General features: G+C 41.0%; 1 protein-coding gene across 2 annotated transcripts in view; it reads right to left on the bottom strand.

Moving 5' to 3' along the window:
* The window catches only part of PIK3R1 (phosphoinositide-3-kinase regulatory subunit 1), a 168493-nt gene that overhangs the window by 23009 nt on the left and 126586 nt on the right, over positions 1 to 18898 (bottom strand). For both annotated transcript variants that reach the window (XM_082651159.1, XM_082651158.1), the window contains exons 3-4: positions 5604 to 5696; positions 5093 to 5167 (exon numbers count right to left, since the gene is read on the bottom strand). In XM_082651159.1, coding sequence (XP_082507285.1) covers positions 5093 to 5167; positions 5604 to 5696 — 168 coding nt within the window. The remainder of the gene's footprint in view (positions 1 to 5092; positions 5168 to 5603; positions 5697 to 18898) is intronic.

The raw sequence follows: 18898 nt of genomic DNA, 5'->3' as shown, positions 1-18898 counted from the left end.
TAGGGATGGTGAATCACACAGTAAATACTTCCTAAAATTGCAACAAGAAAACATGACGTGCAAATCCATAGATTTCCTAAAATTTGAATTGCTCAATACTGCATATCAGAACTAATATAAATTTAATCCAATAAAGTACAGACTGATTGATTAAACAGTAAGCTATTACAGAATTTTAGCAGTCAGTCTCAAGAACGGCCATAAAAATGATGTGAACATCTTTAGCATGTTTCTCCCTAGTTCTGACAGGGTATTTCTGATTAAGGTATTACTAATATAACTGGTGGGCACTGAACTATCTCAGAAGAAAGATAAGACATGAAGTCTGTCCAGTAAATCTTTCATCTGGAAAACAGGTCAGGCAATTCAACACTGGGGTAGTATGAATCTCAGCCACTCTCTGAGTACTTGGGGTAGAATGAGGCACACTGCCTGGTGGAAGGAAGGGATGCTGCGGGCAGGAAGGACCACAGAAGGATGCACACTACTGACAGGAAAGATGACTTGAGGGAAATTATCTGAGGACTTATGCATGTACTCAGTGGAGAACAGGGGCCCTGGCGAGCAGAATGCTACATTTCTAAACAGCTTTATTAATCGTGGCATTCAAAATAAGTCGGAAAGGAGCGCTGCTGGAAGTGCTGATACCACTCGGGGTAATCAGGATTTCAGGACCGTTAGAAACATGTAAGACATTATCAAGAAGTAACCTAGGGCCTCCCTGGTGGCGCAGTGGTTGAGAGTCCGCCTGCCGATGCAGGGGACACAGGTTCGAGCCCTGGTCTGGGAAGATCCCACATGCCGCAGAGCAACTAGGCCCGGGAGCCACAACTACTGAGCCTGCACATCTGGAGCCTGTGCTCCGCAACAAGAGAGGCTGCGATAGTGAGAGGTCCGCGCACCGTGATGAAGAGTGGCCCCCGCTTGCCGCAACCGGAGAAAGCCCGCGCGCAGCAACGAAGACCCAACACAGCATAAATAAATAAATAAATAAATAAATAATTAAAAATGAATATCCAGTAAAAAAAAAAAAAAGAAGAAGACGTAACCTAACTAGGAGATTGACGGGACTGGGTTGTAGCCTAGGAGAGGATGAGAGAGAATCAAAGTTTACTCGCAGGTATTCAGCATGAGAAGGAGAAGTGGCATCCTGGATGCCATGAACCAGGTGTGATATTATAAAGCACTTAGGCTGAGTTAACAAAGCTTCTTGGACGCATCATCATCAGCCAAACCTGTCCCACTAACTAGGCAGAACTTACGAAAGACAATCGTACAATACCATAGAGCTCAGGAAAGTCCTGAGCTGGTAGCAAATGTGGATAGGTTAGTTTGAGGAAAAGAATGAAAAGGTGGAGAAGCAAGGGCTTAAATCACTTAAGTGTCCCACAAAGAACAAACCAGAGGCATATGACATCTCTAGTAAGTGTGGGGAAGGGCAAGACTGGGTCTCTGCATAAAGGGTCCATGTGGAAAGTAATGCAACTACTAGTGTGACTGTCACACAAAACTGTGCGTGCATCTCTGTTGGAGCATTCCATAGCCACCCACTCTACAGCAAGCGGCTGCCCCTCCCCCCAAATCTGCCCCCTGTATACTTCATTTAATATCACTTTGCCCAGCCAATTCTTATTACATAATCTGCTCATCCTAAAACACCATTTGGCGATGAGGTATAAACATTAAGATGCGAAAGGTTCCACACGTCCCCCCGGCAGGAGTCATCTCTCTATGACACCTGACACTTCCCACTATGGTAATTGCGAGTCTCTCTCCTAGACTGACAGTCCCTCCAAGGCACGGACTGTGGCTCTCACCTGCTCTTCTCACATCCCTCAGTGCTCAGCAGAGAATGTGCTTGTTGAATGTTTGTGAGCTGAGCTACACAAAGTCCTGAGAGTGATGTTCGTTCACTGAAGCCCTTCTCCAACACATGAGGTGTATTCCAAAGAGCCTTTATAACCTCTGAATGAAATAACCTTATTTCAAGTCTTTGGATCAGCTCACCTTATGTCAAATTCCACTAGAGCCGATGTAGTATGTTCTATTTATTTACAGACAACTTCTAAAGCTCCTTGGGGTTTCTGATTTCTATTCTAGCAGTCTCCTTTTCTGCATTAAAGCTATGCTAATGTGCTCTTCCAAGAGCTAGACACATCTGTCATGTGATGACAGTGGAAGTCAGTTCAGAGAGAGCCACCCATCTTTAGGTCTGGGTTGGGGCGTTTACACCCTCTTCTACCCTGCTTTTCTGAGTCTACTCCTGACGGGCAACGAGCAGACTCTCCAACACTTCACCCCTTCTCCCACTGGAATGGAGTCCCCTCCCCGACTGATCTCTATCTAAGTAAAGGGTTCTCAACTGGGGTCCTCAATTTTGCTGCCCCACCTCCACCCTTAGGAGACATCTCTCAACACCTGGAGACATCTCCAATTGTCACAACCAGGGGAAAATCCCACTGGCATCTAGTGGGTGGAGGCCAGGAGTGCTGCTGAAACCCTACGCACACAACAGCCCCCTCACAACAAAGAATTATCCATCCTAAAATGCCCACAGTGCTGAGGCTGCAGAAGGCTGATGTTTAAAATTGAGGTATCTTGGGACTTCCCTGGAGGTCCAGTGGTTAAGACTCTGTGCTTCCGGTGCAGAAGGGTGTGGGATCGATCCCTGGTCGGGAAACTAAGATCCCACATGCCGTGTGGCACAGCCAAAAAAAAAAAAATCTCTACCGTTTCTTTAAAAAATAATAATAATAAATTAAAATTGAGGTATCTTGACATATAGCATTATATCAGTTTCAGGTGTACCACATAATGATTTGATATCTGTATATACCATCGTTAAACCACCACCACAGTAAGTCTAGTTAACATCCATCACCACACAGAGTCACACACATAGGTTTTTCTTGTAATGAGAACTTTTAAAGGAAAAGCCTAATTCAGGTTAAGAGAAACCAAAAGAGAGAGAGAAGGAGAGAAAGAAAATAATTCACACCATTAAAATGAAAAAAAACCAAGAAAGAAATATTTTTATTTTAGGGCAATATAGTGGGGGAAAAACGAGAATAAGGGCTTTTAGAGTCAGAACCATCTGGATGCAAGTCATGGCTTTACCATCAGCAGTTACTAATCACAAGACTGATGTGTGGATGAAATAAAATAACTCAGTAGGTGCTAATAAATGTAGGCTGTTGTCCTCCACCCACGTCTGTCCTTTTCAGACATTGGTAATTCATGGGGTTGGTTAAAAGCCATACTTTTTGCTTTTAGTGTAAGTGACTTATCTTTGAGCTTCCTCCAGGATATTACGATTTTTTTATAGACTGAAAACTCCTCAAGCTGGAAACAGTCCTGGAGGATCCTCACTCCTAAATTGAGATAATGTTTACTCTTTTCGTTTTGCCACAAAATTCACTTTTACAGCACAGAATCCAAGGGAAACCAGTTTTCTATGTGTGTTTTGATCTCAAATGCGCAAAGAAAGCTGTCTGTCAAAATACCTTGTTGAAGTGAATTTGGGTTATTTATTCCATCTTACAGGTGGTGTGAAGATTTTTTTAAAGCCAAACTGCATCATTTTGTTTTTGGTCACATTAAAAAACGTAACCGCTCTTTCGCAAATAACTTCCATTTCATCAGTCTCTGAAGTCTAAACACTTCCTGTGACTTTTAACATGTTCGATTTGACCAATTTTCTGACCAAAACATGTATGTCTATTTCAATTGGCTAGGACAAAACTTGGTGTTTCCTTAACACCCTGGTAAAGCTGTTAGAGATAAAGAAAAACAAGTCTTTTCACCTTGATTTTTCCGCCAGTCAACTTCTAATGACCTACTCTGGATGTATGTAGGAGGATGTACCCTGTGTGTGTGTAAGACTGACTTCCAAGTACAAAGGAAAAATGAAAGTTAAAAAAAAATTTTTTTTTAAGCTTCAAACATTTGGGCGGTGCATTTCAAGTAAAACTATCGACAGATAAAGATCTAATCTCCTTCTTTTTTCCCAGAAACATCTTTTCTAGAAATTTTCATAAGCTGCCTCGTTTTGAAGCTGCCTCACACTTCAAACTTTTTCGTTTATTAAATGTCATGTGGGCATTCTTTGCATAACTGCACGCCTGAAGGTGCTTCTTCCAAAACTGGGTTTCACTCCCTTTGTTTCAAACACCCAAATTCAGTTAAAATAGTGTGAGGCAAAAAATTATCAATAAAAAGAAAAGTACTGGGAGGGAATGAAGGGTCTGAGAGATGCTAGAAGTTGATGTAGCAGATGACTTGCTAGAATGATGGCCAGTAAATTTACATTTGTACAGTTTTATTCTGTATGGCAAAGGAGGGCAGGGACAAATAATAAAGCCACCACTTGGTTAAATTAATTGACGTCATTTAACCAATGGTGTGCTTCAGCCGACTTGTACTGGTTCACAATTCTTCCCAAGAGTTCAGTGATGACACATTGGTAGCTTGAAATTAACCACGGTGAGAAGATTTACACCACAGAAGTAGGTAAATGCTTTTTTTCCCCCCCCAGAGAGTTGGTTTACCAGCACATTACAGTAGATAACAATATCATGATGTTACTTGATGTAAATATGGCATGAAAAGGCAAGCAAGCAAGCAAGGAAGACAGAAAGAAAGGGAAAAGAAAAGGAAAAAGAGAGAGAAAAGGAAAAGGGGAAAGGTCAGAAGAGACCTTTGTTAAATGACATAGACTTATAAATAATTTTTTAACTGGTCCAGATGAATTAGATGTAGCCAATGGCAGGGTCAGAGAAAGATGGCAGATAAGCAGAGGCAGAGAAATCCCAAGATGCTTCTCTCCTCTGCAGTTTCTACAGCACCCAGGGGCTCATGGCTGTGATGACAGCCAAGTACCTGCAGGCAGGCAGGCGCACACACCCCAACTCAGGAGACAAACATCAGAGGTCTGCCCTCTTACCATAACAGGGCAGAGGGAAGTGTGCATGTTTCTGAGCTCCCTTCAAACTGCGAATGTTGCACAGTTAAGCTCACATGTTTTGTGCTTTACCTGAAACAGAAAGGTAAGAATCGCCTTTCCCATGTGCATTTCTAGCTCTGTGACACTCACCACAATCAAGAAGCTGTCGTAATTCTGCTGGGTTGCTGGAGCTCTGTGTTCTGTATAGAGTTGAACATTCCAGACCTAGGACACAAAACAGACTGAGTATGCAAAACACAGCTCTCTGGAGAATGTGTGAGCCTGCGGCCAGAGAGACATTCCAGTTTCCATCCAGTGTCTATTCTAGATGTGTACCAAATATTCCTGGAAGTCAACTCCTACTGTTCATCTTATGGCATGTCAATAATTTTGGCAACATCACCTGGCCCCTGAGGAGCAAGTTAATTCTCTTTATTAAAATAGGGAGAAGTTAACAGTTTCCATGCAATAACTACATGTTAGTGTAGAGTCAGAAGTCAGACCAAGATTATCTCCCCAGGTCGCTGCAACAAATAGCTTGTGGGTCCAGCACAGGTGGCAAGGAGTGTATTTAATGAACGTCCATGAGACAAATACAAGTGATAACACCCACGAAATCAGGCCATAACCCGTTAACCGACTCCTCTACCAGCTGGATTACCTTTCTTTTCAATGGCTTCCACTAGCTTGATAAGAAGCGGTGGAGCAACGTCAGGAGGGGCGAACTGCTCTGCAAGGTCTGGAAGAGTCGAAGCTGCAAATAAACACAATTGTGCGGTTACGTTTAATCGGGGGTAATCCAACGCAGCAAACATCAGTGAAGATGACTAGAACACAAGGTCATGTAGTCCTACTGGGATGGCAGCAGCCTCAGGCCGGAACGAGAGGGAGCCCGTGCTGGGCCCTGTGTTGAGGAGGCTCCTTGCGGGCCGCCCCCCAGCTGTGCCTCTTCCCACAGTGTGATGAGTTTGGGGGGCCAAGGGGACACGCCCACTGCTTCTCTCCTAGGACACACTCAGAACACTTCCCAGAAGCTTGGAATCCCTTGCCCCAGTGGCCTCACGGGCCTCTTCCCCAGGTCCATCCTCCCCAGGGCAGACCTCCCGGCAGGGGTGCCCCTTTGGACCTGGGGAGTGGGCGAGGGCTGTGGGGAGTGGGGATCAGGATGGAACGGAGTCTGGACGTGCAAAGGTCCTGGCAGCGCAGGGCCAAGCCAGGGGTGGGCTGGGAACCAGCTCTCCCCATATCACCACACTCTCAGGCAGAACTGAGAACCCAAGAACTCTAAATACAAATCTAGCTTGCTGGTCATTGTGAAGAAGTAACTTCCCAGGTAGGAGAATGGAACGTATCTTACTGAACAGTCTGTTAACAATCAATATATGATTTATAACTTTAAAATATTTAGATACAGGCTTGGCCTTCCTTCTGTATTTTTGCCCCACGCCCCACAAATGGCGGGGTGGGCTTAATATCAGATCCGAAGCCAGTACAAATGCTCCCTGGCCACGTGAGACTCAAATTAAATCCCCATGGACCTGCTCTTGAAAAGCCTTTATTTGCTTACATATGTTTTGGTCAGTTAATATCTTCAGAAATGTGATGCTTTCATGAACTTGTTTCCATGCTTTTATTCACATGTTTTACCAAATGATACAAAGGAAAACAAAAGTCTAATTGGATGACACAAATAATGCCCTTCAACATAACACTGATAACTGTATTTTCACCCCAAAAATATACGAAAGTAAAGTACAAATATTTTTCTCATAATATACCAGAAGAGGGAGCTAAATATACTCATCTCAAATTTCTCAAAGTGCAAAATATAGGTAAAATGACAGCCTTCATGAAAATACCTACATGTGCAGTCTGTTTATCAGCCATTTATTGATCTGCAGACACTTAAGGTTCAATGCTGTGTATATACTCTCACCTAGGAATAGTTAATATAATCTAATAAGAAAGACTAAATACTGACAATTTTGTTTCAATGAGATTTTAGTGGTGTGATTTTTATTATAAGCCATATATCATGTTAAATAAGCACATTTCTAACGAAGCCCATCTTTCTAACAGTGAGTCAGAACAGAAGAACAACAGATTCACAAGACAATAGTCAAGTAAGATTATGTTAAATCTGGACCTTAGAGAATTAAGTATGATTTACGTCATTTCGGAAACCCAGACCCTGTAGCAGAAGACCCTTTTAGGTGGCACTATTTCCTGAGATAGACAGTAACGTGATCTTGCCACCTAACGCTATTAGCCATTCCAAGTACCCAGGATAAAAGGAGAAGAGCTACGTTATGGAAGAAAATCCTATAGCAGCACTCTCCAGAAGCACTTTCTGTGATGATGGAAATGTTCTATTAGCTGTGCTACCCAGCAAGTGCTCCTGAGCCCTTGAAATGTAGCTATTGCAACGGAGGAAGTGAATTTTTAATTGTCGTCATTTAAAATGAGATAGCTGTATGTAGCTAGTGGCCACACTATTGAAGAGCGCAGTCCTATAGCCTGAGCAAGGGCAAGTTTTGTCAGCAACAGATGAAAGATTCCTGAGTTGACTTCGTGCTGCAAAGACCCCACTAAAAGCTGTCCCAGAGGACATGGCATCTGGACACGGGGCTTATCAACATCTGAACGCAGGGCACACAAAATTTATCACTGGGTTTCCTGGGCCACTTTGTCCTACTGCAACAGCACTTGACCACATTTCGCACTTCATGAAAGCAGGACGGATACGCCACTGACTTGCCAGACAGTCACGATGCAGAGAGCTGAGTGGACACTTCATCTCACTGGTGCTTTCCCCACTGGCCTGTGCCTAGGGGTCATCTGGAGAACTTGCCAGGAAGACAGAATGCTGGGTATGACTACAAACCCCCAGAATCAGAATATCCAGGAATGGAGCTAGTCATCTGTTTTGGGTTAGTAGTTAAGTTTTAGGACATGCTGTATATGATAAGCAAATCCATGCGGGTGACCCCCACCCCCTGCCTGAAAAAATCCAGCAATGACGTCGCCCAAATCTGTTAAAATATGAGTATACCCGAAAAGCACTTAAAAATACAAGTATCTTGGGGTGGGGGGAGGGATAAATTAGGAGGTTGGGATTAACATATACACACTACTATATATAAAATAGATAACCAACAAGGACCTACTGCACAGCACAGGGAGCTAGACTCAATATTTTGTAATAACCTATAAGGGAAGAGAATCTGAAGAATATATATGAAACTGAATCGCTGTGCTGTATACCTGAAACACAATATTGTAAATCAACTATACTTTAATAAAAAATATCTTGAAAGTTTCATAGTTTTTTTTAGTTAAAAGCACTGTAAAATAAAAAAAGGAATACTATAAAATGAAAGAGCATAGCATCTCATTCCTCTGATACGTTATAAACTACTTCCCTTTGCCTTAGATTATCAGCTCACAAAAATAGCCTCCCTCATAGATGCCTTCTACACTGAGCAAAATGAAATATCATCCTATCAGCACATGTAACAGAAGGAAAACATAAAGGTAGAGATATATTGTAAAGAAATATTATTAATTGGGACTCACTGTAGCTTCTCTTCTTAGCCCTCTCAAACTTACAGATCTCAGCACAGCCAAATGCAAAAAGCTAAAGATTAAACAGTAAATGCATGAACCCACATATCCACACGACACTCATCCAACTAACACGCCTCGTTGTTCTTTTCCTTCCCTCATAAATTACACAGGCATTTTTTTGAATGAAAAAATGAAAAAAAAACCCCTTAAAGTTGGCAACTAAAAATGGAATTACTTAATAAAGGTTTATCTCCTTTCAGAATCTTATCAACACAGTCATTTCTGCAGGCAAATATGAAAGTTAAATTAAGTGATAATTAAAGATTTCACCTAATTGTGACTGAAATATGCACCCAAGAGTTGTTATATTACTGGGTTGGCAAATACTACATATAAAATTGTTTCTGCCACTCTTATTTCTTCACTTCAGCTTGAAGAAGGAGGGGGAAAAAAAGCCTTTCCTTAGTCCTTTCAATGTTTCTTTGGCAAAACATGGTAGTTTACTTTCCATGCAGCACATCCTGAGCTGCAAAATATCATTTCTTTCACTCATACAAGTACTACATGAAGTTTCTAAAAAGCATTGTGATGGCTATCAGGTATCTATAACGACATTTTTCTCAAAGTACACTCCAGAATACTTTAAAAAGATAAAAACTAGACATATACATTAGGAAGTACAGGTACTCCTTTGTAACACATCGAGTGAATTTATCACTGAATTTTGTTAATATTGAACAAAGCTTATTACCCCAATGTATAAAGCATCATAACTGATCAAAGTTTTTCAATGGGAGTTTTAAAAGGTAAATTTTACAAAGAGACAAGGTTTTTTAAAATAACAATTCAAGGATTTCCTATTCTCTAGTACAATATCTATGATTCAATCCATTTCCCCTTTAAAATATTTAAACATATGGGATGTGGAAGCTTCACCCAGTAAGCTTTTAAAGTTCACATTTTCTATTTCGGGCAATAGGATCAATTAACAGTGAAAGTCTAAAAAGCATTCTAAAGCAAAATATTAATTATTTCAATAATCCTAAAATCAACGATACCTTTACTTTTATTAAATACACAAGGTCAATATTTACGCTTCCGTTAGATCCCATTTTAAAAAATTCCAACAGGAAATGACAATTGCTAGGAAGTACCAAATTTGGCAAGTTCTTCTTTCAAAAGTCCATGATAAAGTACCACATCATACAGTTCAATAAACTAAAACATAATGGAACTAAATATATATATATATATATACACAGAGAGAGAGAGAGAGAGAGACACACACACACACACACAAAATGTAGAGATCGGACATGGTGGCTATTAAACAAAACACAAATTAGCAGAGCATGATCCTCATCAAGTTTACATGTAAATTCTCATTTGATTTCACCTTTCAGACAGATTTTTATATCTGAATGAGGAATGTTTTTTGGGTTTTGAATCCTGCTGTAGCCAGTGTACACGTCTGGAGAGCCAAGTCCACTCTTAAAACTGGGTGAACTTTAGATTCCTCGACGACAAGCCAACACCAGTTTTTCACTTAGCTGAATCACTTTTCAGCAAAAGAAATCAGTATTACTTAAGGAGAAAGAAGATAAGAAAGAACAGCAAAAGGGTCTAAAAGCAGTGGTGAAGCCAAGACGTGTATTGTTTCAAAAAAAGAGAGGAATCAGCCTTTAACAGGAACACCAATGAAGTAGGTGTCCCAGGTTGTAGAAAGAATTTTTGATGACACATCATAAGTGCTGCATTTTCCACTAGTTCTATTTTCCCCCTTTGCCCTGGTGACAACGAGTCACACAGAAGAGAGCCTTCTCTCCCGACTTACGCCCTTCCCAAATCACTAACATGGACAGGCCTGAACAGTCCCTGGGCACCAGTGGTGTGTGGGAGACGGTGGCATGCCTCACGTTAAATGGTGCCAACGCGCTACAAAGTGCAAGATGAAACCAGCACACAGCTACACCTTTTGGAGGCCTTCTCCATAAAAAAGGATATTTTAGAGTTAGTGCCTGGAAGGGACGAATGGAAAGTTTAAGCTGAAATTCTGGGACTCCAGAGACTGCCCAAGCCAAGTATTCCATTACTGATGGAAGCAGCTTGGACGTACATGAAAAGCTGCCACTTACCTTTTAAAATGTAATACAAATACACAGAAAAGAAAGTATGTGCAAAGTGTGGATCAATATTAAATCAAGATGCTTGTCTGTTAAATTGTAGCTGAATCAAAACTTCAGTCCTGCCTAACACAGTCTCTCTCATTCTTTCAAATGAAAAATGGACATTCTGGTGGGCAAAAATCTAGCAAATCCCTATACTTTTCTTAAATAAGCCTTATAAGCATGTTCATACTTTATGCTTATAACGGTTAATACTCTGAAGGTTTAAACTTCTTAAGTTCTATGGGCAAAGCCATAACCAATGCTGGCTAAGATAATGCACTTAAAAACTGAAACAAAGCCCCCCCAAAAAAACACCCCCCCACCACCAATTATGAGTTCCTTAATTTTGGAACACACCTGTTTAATCAGCAGTAGAGAAATTGTTAAAAACACAGGTTTAAAGCCAAAGAGACCTGGGTTTTAATCTTAGTTTTGCCACTTACTGAGTGTAATCTTGGGTATGCTAATTAACTTGAATCCCAGTTTCATCTGTAAAATGGGAATAATTTTAAGTGTAACAAGGATTAAATGAATACTGTATCAACAAACATGGGTAAGCACAGTGCCTAGAATGTAGCAAGCACAAACTAATGGGTAGCTATTATTAATTGAGACTTATTCATGTACTCTTTTTCATTATTATTTACAGATTTTTAAAATACCCAATTGCAATGGCAAATTTTAACACCAGAAATTATAAGAAGACAGAAAGAATTCTCAATACTTTTTTAAGGTGGCAAACAGGAAACACTTAATTAGGGTAGACATCTGCATTTTGCCTTTCTACATATAAAAACAATTAATATCTTTTCAGAACTCATATCTAAATTATCACATGATTTTCAATACATTGCACTTTCTCCTATAAGGACTATCTATTTGAGTTATTATACTCCAGTTTTCTGAATGTAAAGGAAAGATGAAGTTGGAAGGATATTGAACTTGGTGGAAACAAGGATTTTTCTTTTGCAGGAGAAGGAAGGAAAAAAAATAGGGGCAACTGAAAATGGGAGTAGAAAGAGTAGATGTGAAAGTAAATCTTCAGCCATAACTACACTATATTCAGGGATAACTAGTCAGAGGGAATTAATAAGAGTTGTCAACAGATTTAAACAAGAAGTTTGCAGATCTTTTCAGACACCCTAAACTAATTAGTCTTTAATATCTTTAAGTTTATCTTCTCCCGTTTATCTCTTCTGCTTCACAGCTTAAAAACAAATGAAAGGGATCTGAGATCCTCTGCCCATTTAATTTATTTCTAGACAAGAGACTATACAGGAAACAAACAGCAGGCAAAGACTTTATTAAACATAAGCAGACATTACAGCTTCGCTTCTGATGGCCTCGCTAAAGCCTCTGCGTGGAGATTGAAATGCAAGATTACACTTAATCTTTTGACAGGCTAGCCTAATTGTGATGCTTATCACCTAAATTGGAGTCTGATTTAAAGATTACAATTTACAGCATACAGCAAATTAAGATTCTGGGCAGGAGATAAATGGGGAAGAGAAGGGAACACCCACCTCTCCCCACCAGGAAAATAATTTATAGTTGAGTCCCCGGGATTTCGGAGGCTAATGGTTTATAAGGGAAGTTGATCCTTTGGTCTGTTGGCTTAGAAAGATTTTGTATGAAGTGTGACTGAGAGGCCCCAAAAAGGAAGGAAAGAAGGGAAAATCATGTGACACATACCCAATGGGCCCTGAGTTTCTTGGGTGCATGACTATTACTGAACATCAATGAGGACTCACACCTCCACACTCAGTATTTTACGGACATGCTTTCGCTTATTTTTCATACCAGTTCCTTATCACCCTCAATTTAAAGGTGGGGAGACAGAGAGAAATTAAGTCATTTGGTCACAAAGCTCATGAATAGTGTCCCTGAGTTCAGCCTGGACCTGTTTCTCTCCACCAGAGTCTACAAGTCCCAGTCAAGGAGAGAAACCTGTGATAAGTTTCCCCGAACTTCACACCAAGGCTAATTTAAGGGTAACTGTGGCAAGGGTGTCACATGACACACAGATACTGGATGCCCCATCCTACAAGTGGGCAGCCATAGTACTTTCTGGTGTGTTCAAGTAAAACGACCCTAATAACACGAGCTTTTGAGCTTCTCCCCAAATATACAAGTCAGTACATCACCCGTCACTAGAAAACATCTTGAACTGCAGATAATTAAGGTCATAAAGAGAAAACAATGGGAGCCCCATGAACAACAAGAGGGAGGCTGGGGCCCCAGGTGAGCCATGCTCTCTCCCTAGGGGCAGAGCATGGCACTCACTTCTCTCCCACTTTTATCTGACAGCAGATTTCACCGTCAAAGGCAGAAAATGGTAGAAATGCTTAAAAACAATACAGAAGCCTCTTCCAATGTTAACTTGAGAAACCCCAATCTCACAAGAATTGAAGGATACTCTGATCAGGAGAGGGCGGAGGTAAGAGAGAAACTGGACAGAAGGACACTACTGGGGAAACCAGAGACCAGAAAGAAGCATTTCAGTGGAGGCTGGAACCTCACTAACTAACAGCGAAGAAGCAGGACATTGGCTGACCAAGGAGAGCGGGCAGAGGGGGGCACTGCCAAAGAGGCAAAGCTGTCCAGTGAGGCAGTTTTAAGAAAGCCCGGATGGAAATCAGAAAAAAGAACCACCAGATTCTGTTCTAAAGAAAGAGCAGGGCTTTTTCTCTGACAATTGTGAACATACCAGAAAGAACTGTACAGTGAATGTCCATATATCCTCATCCTAGACTCTATAATTAACATTTACTATATTTAAATATTTACTATATTTATTACATATCTTTCCATCAGCCCATCTTACTTTTTTGGATGCATCTCAAAGTAAGGTGTAGAAATCGGGTGCCGTGGACTGAACTGCATCCCTCCAAATTCACATGTTGAAGCCTTAACTCCCAATGTGAGTGTATTTGGAGATGCGACCTTTGGGAGGTAATTAAGTAGACATCATGAGGGTGGGGGCCATCATGATGGGATTAGTGCCCTTATAAGAAGAGACACCAGAGAGCTTCCTCTTTTTCTCTCTGCCACATGAGAACACAAAATGAGGCACTGTCTGCAAGCCAGGTAAGGGCCCCCACCAGAACTCAACCATGCTGGCACCTGGATCTCAGACCTGCCACATGAACGGAACTGAGAAAACCAATTTTTGTTGTTTAAGCCACCCAGGATATGGTATTTTGTCATGGCAATCCGAGCTACCTAACACATCAACATGTTATACCCAAAGAGAGGAAAGAAGCTGTAAATCTAGAAAAAAATTAATGCCAAATACAAATTCTACCAGTATTTAGTAAACATCCTCTGTGCCAGACAGAATACTCCCAAGAGCAGATGTTTAGGGCAGTGCTTCCTAAACTTTAATGTGGATTAATAACCTGATTCAGTAGATCAGGGTGAGGTTCAGGATTTTGCATTTGCAGCAAGCTCCCAGGTGATGCCCAGGCTGCTGGTCCTCAGACCACACTTTGAGTAGCAAGGATTAAGAGTGAATCCACCAATCAGAGAGAGGAAATCCAGATGTCTGTGGGAGACAGACTCCCAACGATTAACCTCCACACTGATAACTTGCTGCCTAAATGTCCTGGCTTCATGGGCTGATCTTATACCAGATCCCGTGGCCCAACATCTAAACATGTGTCAGGCAAGTGAGGCTGCCTAACTCAGAGGGTCTGGCTATCAACCTTAATTAGATCTGCTATTATACCCAATTAGATACCAAAAGAGAGAGATTAGCATTTTTCTTCTCTTCCAAGGTTCTGGCTGATGGAAGGCTTCAGTTAAAGATCACCAGCAAAACGCAGGCCAAGTAGTGTGACCTTATTACTACTGCTCTGTGCATCTGTGGACCACGGTGTGGGGTGAGATTGCGTGGGTCACAACTTGCCCAAGGTCCCACAGAAGTTCAGGCCAAGGGCTAGAACTCAGTTCTGATGTCCACATCAGAGCTTTTCCTACCTTGCCACGTTCAAGAAAACTCAGCTCTTTAAATTTAGTGGGTAGGCGGATGGTGGCGGGAAGGCAAGGATGTATTAGAAAGGCTGACCTAACACATTATTACTAGTACTACTACTACTGATAGTTCCCATCTACTAGCAGTATTAGTTCCCAATACTACTGATAGTATTGAACAATAAGTGTTGAAAACTGCTCAATGCTTTGTGTGCTTTATCTCATTTCGTGTGCAGAACCTTGTGTGGTATTGTAACTGTCCCCATTTTACAGAGGAGGAAACTGAGGCTAAGTTCAGCAAGTTGGTCAAAGACATGCCAGCAGTCCGTCGTAAAGCTAGGGTTTTAAAGAACAGATCAGCTTCCAAGCTGGCCATAAAACCGCTCCGTGAACCTCATTTCCTCCTTAGGCAGACCTGCTGCATGATGCCATTCTGGAGCCATGAGAAGGGGGTGGAAAATCTTTGCAGGATACTGATGGTGAAGCACCTGGCAACAGGAGACACCCACAGCTACAACCCTTAGTGACAAGAGGTGCGTTTGTTCAACCTGAGCTTGGACTGGAGGGCCGGCTTCTCGCCATCACCTCGGCTTTATCAGGATTCAACTCTTGCCAGTCCACTCAGCCAGGCTAAATATTTTCAGGACAGCATTTATTAAATATTTTCTCATAAGGCTAAACTAAGCACATTCTTCCCCAAGGATGTAATGGGTTTTGTTAAGCTAAATATAGTTGGCTAACATCACTTTCAGCAAGGTACAAATGGACTTATCTTCGTTAATCATCAGATGCAGAAAGGGCCCAGCAAAAAATGTACCAAAAAAATATTATATATATATATATATATATATACAGTAACTTATATTTCAAAGACTCCAAAATGAAATATTAATACGATATGCTTAATAAGTATATGAAGGGAGTTAAAATGCTCATGATCAAAGAGGCAGAGAAAAGGAAAAAGATGACGTGTCTATAGGATTGGAAAGAAAAAGAAAATAAAGGCAAGAAAGACAAGGGGCCTGAAAATAACCGAACAGAAAATTCCCTATCAGCTAGCACAGAAAACTAAGAAGGGAAGATAGTATTTAATCCTACTTTTTGATTAAATGTTTTTTAAACACATATACAATAAAGGGTAGCAATTGTGAGACAAAGGTAAACACAACCATTAACAATCGTGTGAGGGATCAGAGTTTTTAAAAAACAGAGCAATACTTTCACTACCTCAGACAAATGTGAGTAATTCTTGTGGGCTAATAAATTCTCTCATCTCACAATGTACAAAAACCAACAGTGAAATGAACAAGAGGCTATTCACCTCTCAGCTAAAGAAATCCATGGACATGTTCTGGATATGATTTTCTTTTTAAAGATAACAATTTTAGATGGGTCAATTTGGGCAGCAGTTGGATCATATCATTACATTCTCAAAAAAAAGCACAGGGTAATAAATAGTACTATGCTATAAGACTTATTTGTACCAGACTAATCTACCTTTTTTAAAAAAAAAAACTGTGATAGACAGGATTTCCTGTCTAGACCAGAAGCAAAATATTAAACATATTGATTTTAGAAAGATATCTGACTATGTTTCCAAAAAGATGATCAGAAGTGAACTAAAAAATATAGATAGGTGACATCTGAGGAGTGGGTGTATGTTTATAATTGCTTAAAATTCAGCAGGGCTGACTATATCATAGTGGCTATGTCAAATATAACAAGTGGTCAAAGAAAACGAATGAAGAAAAAAGTTAAGCTTGCCCCAGATACAGAAGTATTCAATCAGTCATTTTCATCAACCCTTCAGATTCTTGATAGAAAAGACGTTGGTAACAATCTGTAGGTCGCACCCTGTTCAAACTTCCAGTGAAAAGTGGGAATGGTCAGAAAAATGCTGGTTTCCTACAATGGAGATATTGCAATACCTGTGATGTTGTTAATGAACAAAAGGACCCAGTCACCTCTTTCTTAACCACCAGAGCAACCTATGCTTCACTTTGTTGCACCACTTCTGTCTTCAGTTAAAAGGGAAGTGATAGGGCCTGAACCACGGGAGCGAGTTTTGTACATTTTGTTCTGTTAGATTAGGCCTCAGTAACTTTATGAATTATGAGCTGTCAACTACTTTTTCATCTGCTATAGAATATGCTTCTTAGAAATTGTGGCTATAAATAAGTCAACAGATGTTTTTTGCTGGCTTCAACAGGAGCTTGGGTAATTCTTTAAAAGGGGCTAGGCGAAGTTAAGCTAATTAATCCAAAAGGCTGTATTAGCTTCCCCCCATTGGTCACTTTTTGCATTAGCCTTTTAAAGACTAAAGACTTTAATTTTAGTCTGTAAAATACTTTTTGGCTATTACTTGAATGTAATCTATTGGAGAAACTAAAAATCAGGGTCTTTTAACACATTGCATCCTTTCTGTGACTTCTGTTTAAAAAAAAAAAAAGCGCTGGGCTTCCCTGGTGGCGCAGTTTGAGAGTCCGCCTGCCGATGCAGGGGACACGGGTTCCTGCCCCGGTCCGGGAGGATCCCACATGCCGCGGGGCGGCTGGGCCCGTGAGCCATGGCCGCTGAGCCTGCGCGTCCGGAGCCTGTGCTCCGCAACGGGAGAGGCCACAACAGTGAGAGGCCTGCGTACCGCAAAAAAAAAAAAAAAAAAAAAAACTCTATTAAATGCCATACCTATGCAGGATTATTATTCTATCATATGAAAAACAATTGAAAAGCCACTGTGCCATAGTAGAAAAAGAAATAGATGATAGGTAAGGACATGAGTTCTAGATCTGGCAATAACAGATTGGGGAACTTTGGGGAAAACATTTAATATCTCTGGGTCTTGAAGTGGTAAAGTTTAGATAAGAAGTTCTAAAATAATTTCTAGTTCTTAAAATTCCATGATTTGAAGATTAACGTCAAGGAGATCACATGGCCAATATAAAATACTAAATTGCATTTAATCATGAATTACTCTAAAAATAATTCTATATTCCCTTTAGCCACCATATTGTTGCAAAGCTGGCAAAAATCACAGGCACCTGGGGATGGCTGGTGTTGGCATCAAGCAACAACTTACTTCAAATATGGGGGGGGGATAAATTCAATAAATTAAGTAAGTGGGAAAACGGCAAAATTTAGTTATATTTCATTAAGATAGTTTACAATTTCTAACAGGGAAGGGGAAACTTTTTTGAAAGTGTTTTTAAGTGAGATATAAACTTTCACTTTGCCAGAATGAACAGTAAATTCAAAAGAACTAAAACCTTTCTCACATTTCTGTACATGGATCTAACGGAAGACAAGTAACCACATGCTCTTAAATGTACTCCAAAGCCATGGCTGCTACAAGTCAGGGAATGTAACACTAACTGGCTTCTATATACCATGGTTTAGGGGGGTGGGGGGAGGGCAGATCAGGAAATGGAGAGTGAGGGTCAGGCCAAGTGAGGAAGGCGGGAGGGCTGAGCAGTCACTGGCCTAGATACTGCTCTAGTCCCTTAGGCCATTTCCTTGAGTCACGGTAACAGCCTTGCAAAGTCCATCGGTCTCATTGTGTACGTGGGGAAGACTCAGGAGAGGTTAGATGGCTACGGCAAGATCGCTTGACTAGTGTTTGCCAGGGCACATACCACGACCCACATCTGTCTGAATCCAAGGGTCCTGCTCTTTCTACTTCACCTGTGATTTCTCCTACAGGGAGTTTTCTCCTGTTCACCGTCTTCTGAGTTTCTGAATCAAGTTGCTTGTCAATGCAGTTCCTTTCAACATCTTGAGATTTCCGCCCAATGACCGGCTGGGTTCTAAGAGATGGGCGGGTCCATGCAAAATGAGCTGGTGATCTATGCTATGCAGTCAGTGAGTACAAATATCAGTGATGAAAGAGGTAAAGGGGTGAATTAGATACTCAGAGGAAACTGCTCTGTTCCCCAAACCCTAGATCTTCGGGTTTGGGGAACAGAGCAGTCCCAAGTCCAGTACAACCTCTGGACTTGGGACTGGGACTGGCCATTCAGTCATTTGAAAAATAATTCATTCTCAAAAATGTGGCAGTAGGAATAATCCCAAATCACACAAGACCAGGAATAAAACATTCAAGACTGCTCTTAGTAGCTGAGGCTCTCATTACCACCATAGTAATAATAGTAACGGGTAACATTTGTGATGTGTCAAGTACTGTGCTAAATTGCTTTACTGAAATTATTAGATTATGAGGAAGGTTCTATCAGCATCCCCATTTTACGCAGGAGAA

This window comes from Grampus griseus (genome assembly GCF_964374135.1).
Source record: "Grampus griseus genome assembly, chromosome: 3".
Lineage (NCBI taxonomy): Eukaryota > Metazoa > Chordata > Mammalia > Artiodactyla > Delphinidae > Grampus > Grampus griseus.
The sequence above is the reverse complement of the archived record's forward strand: the minus strand, read 5'-3'. Positions and strand labels throughout refer to the sequence as shown.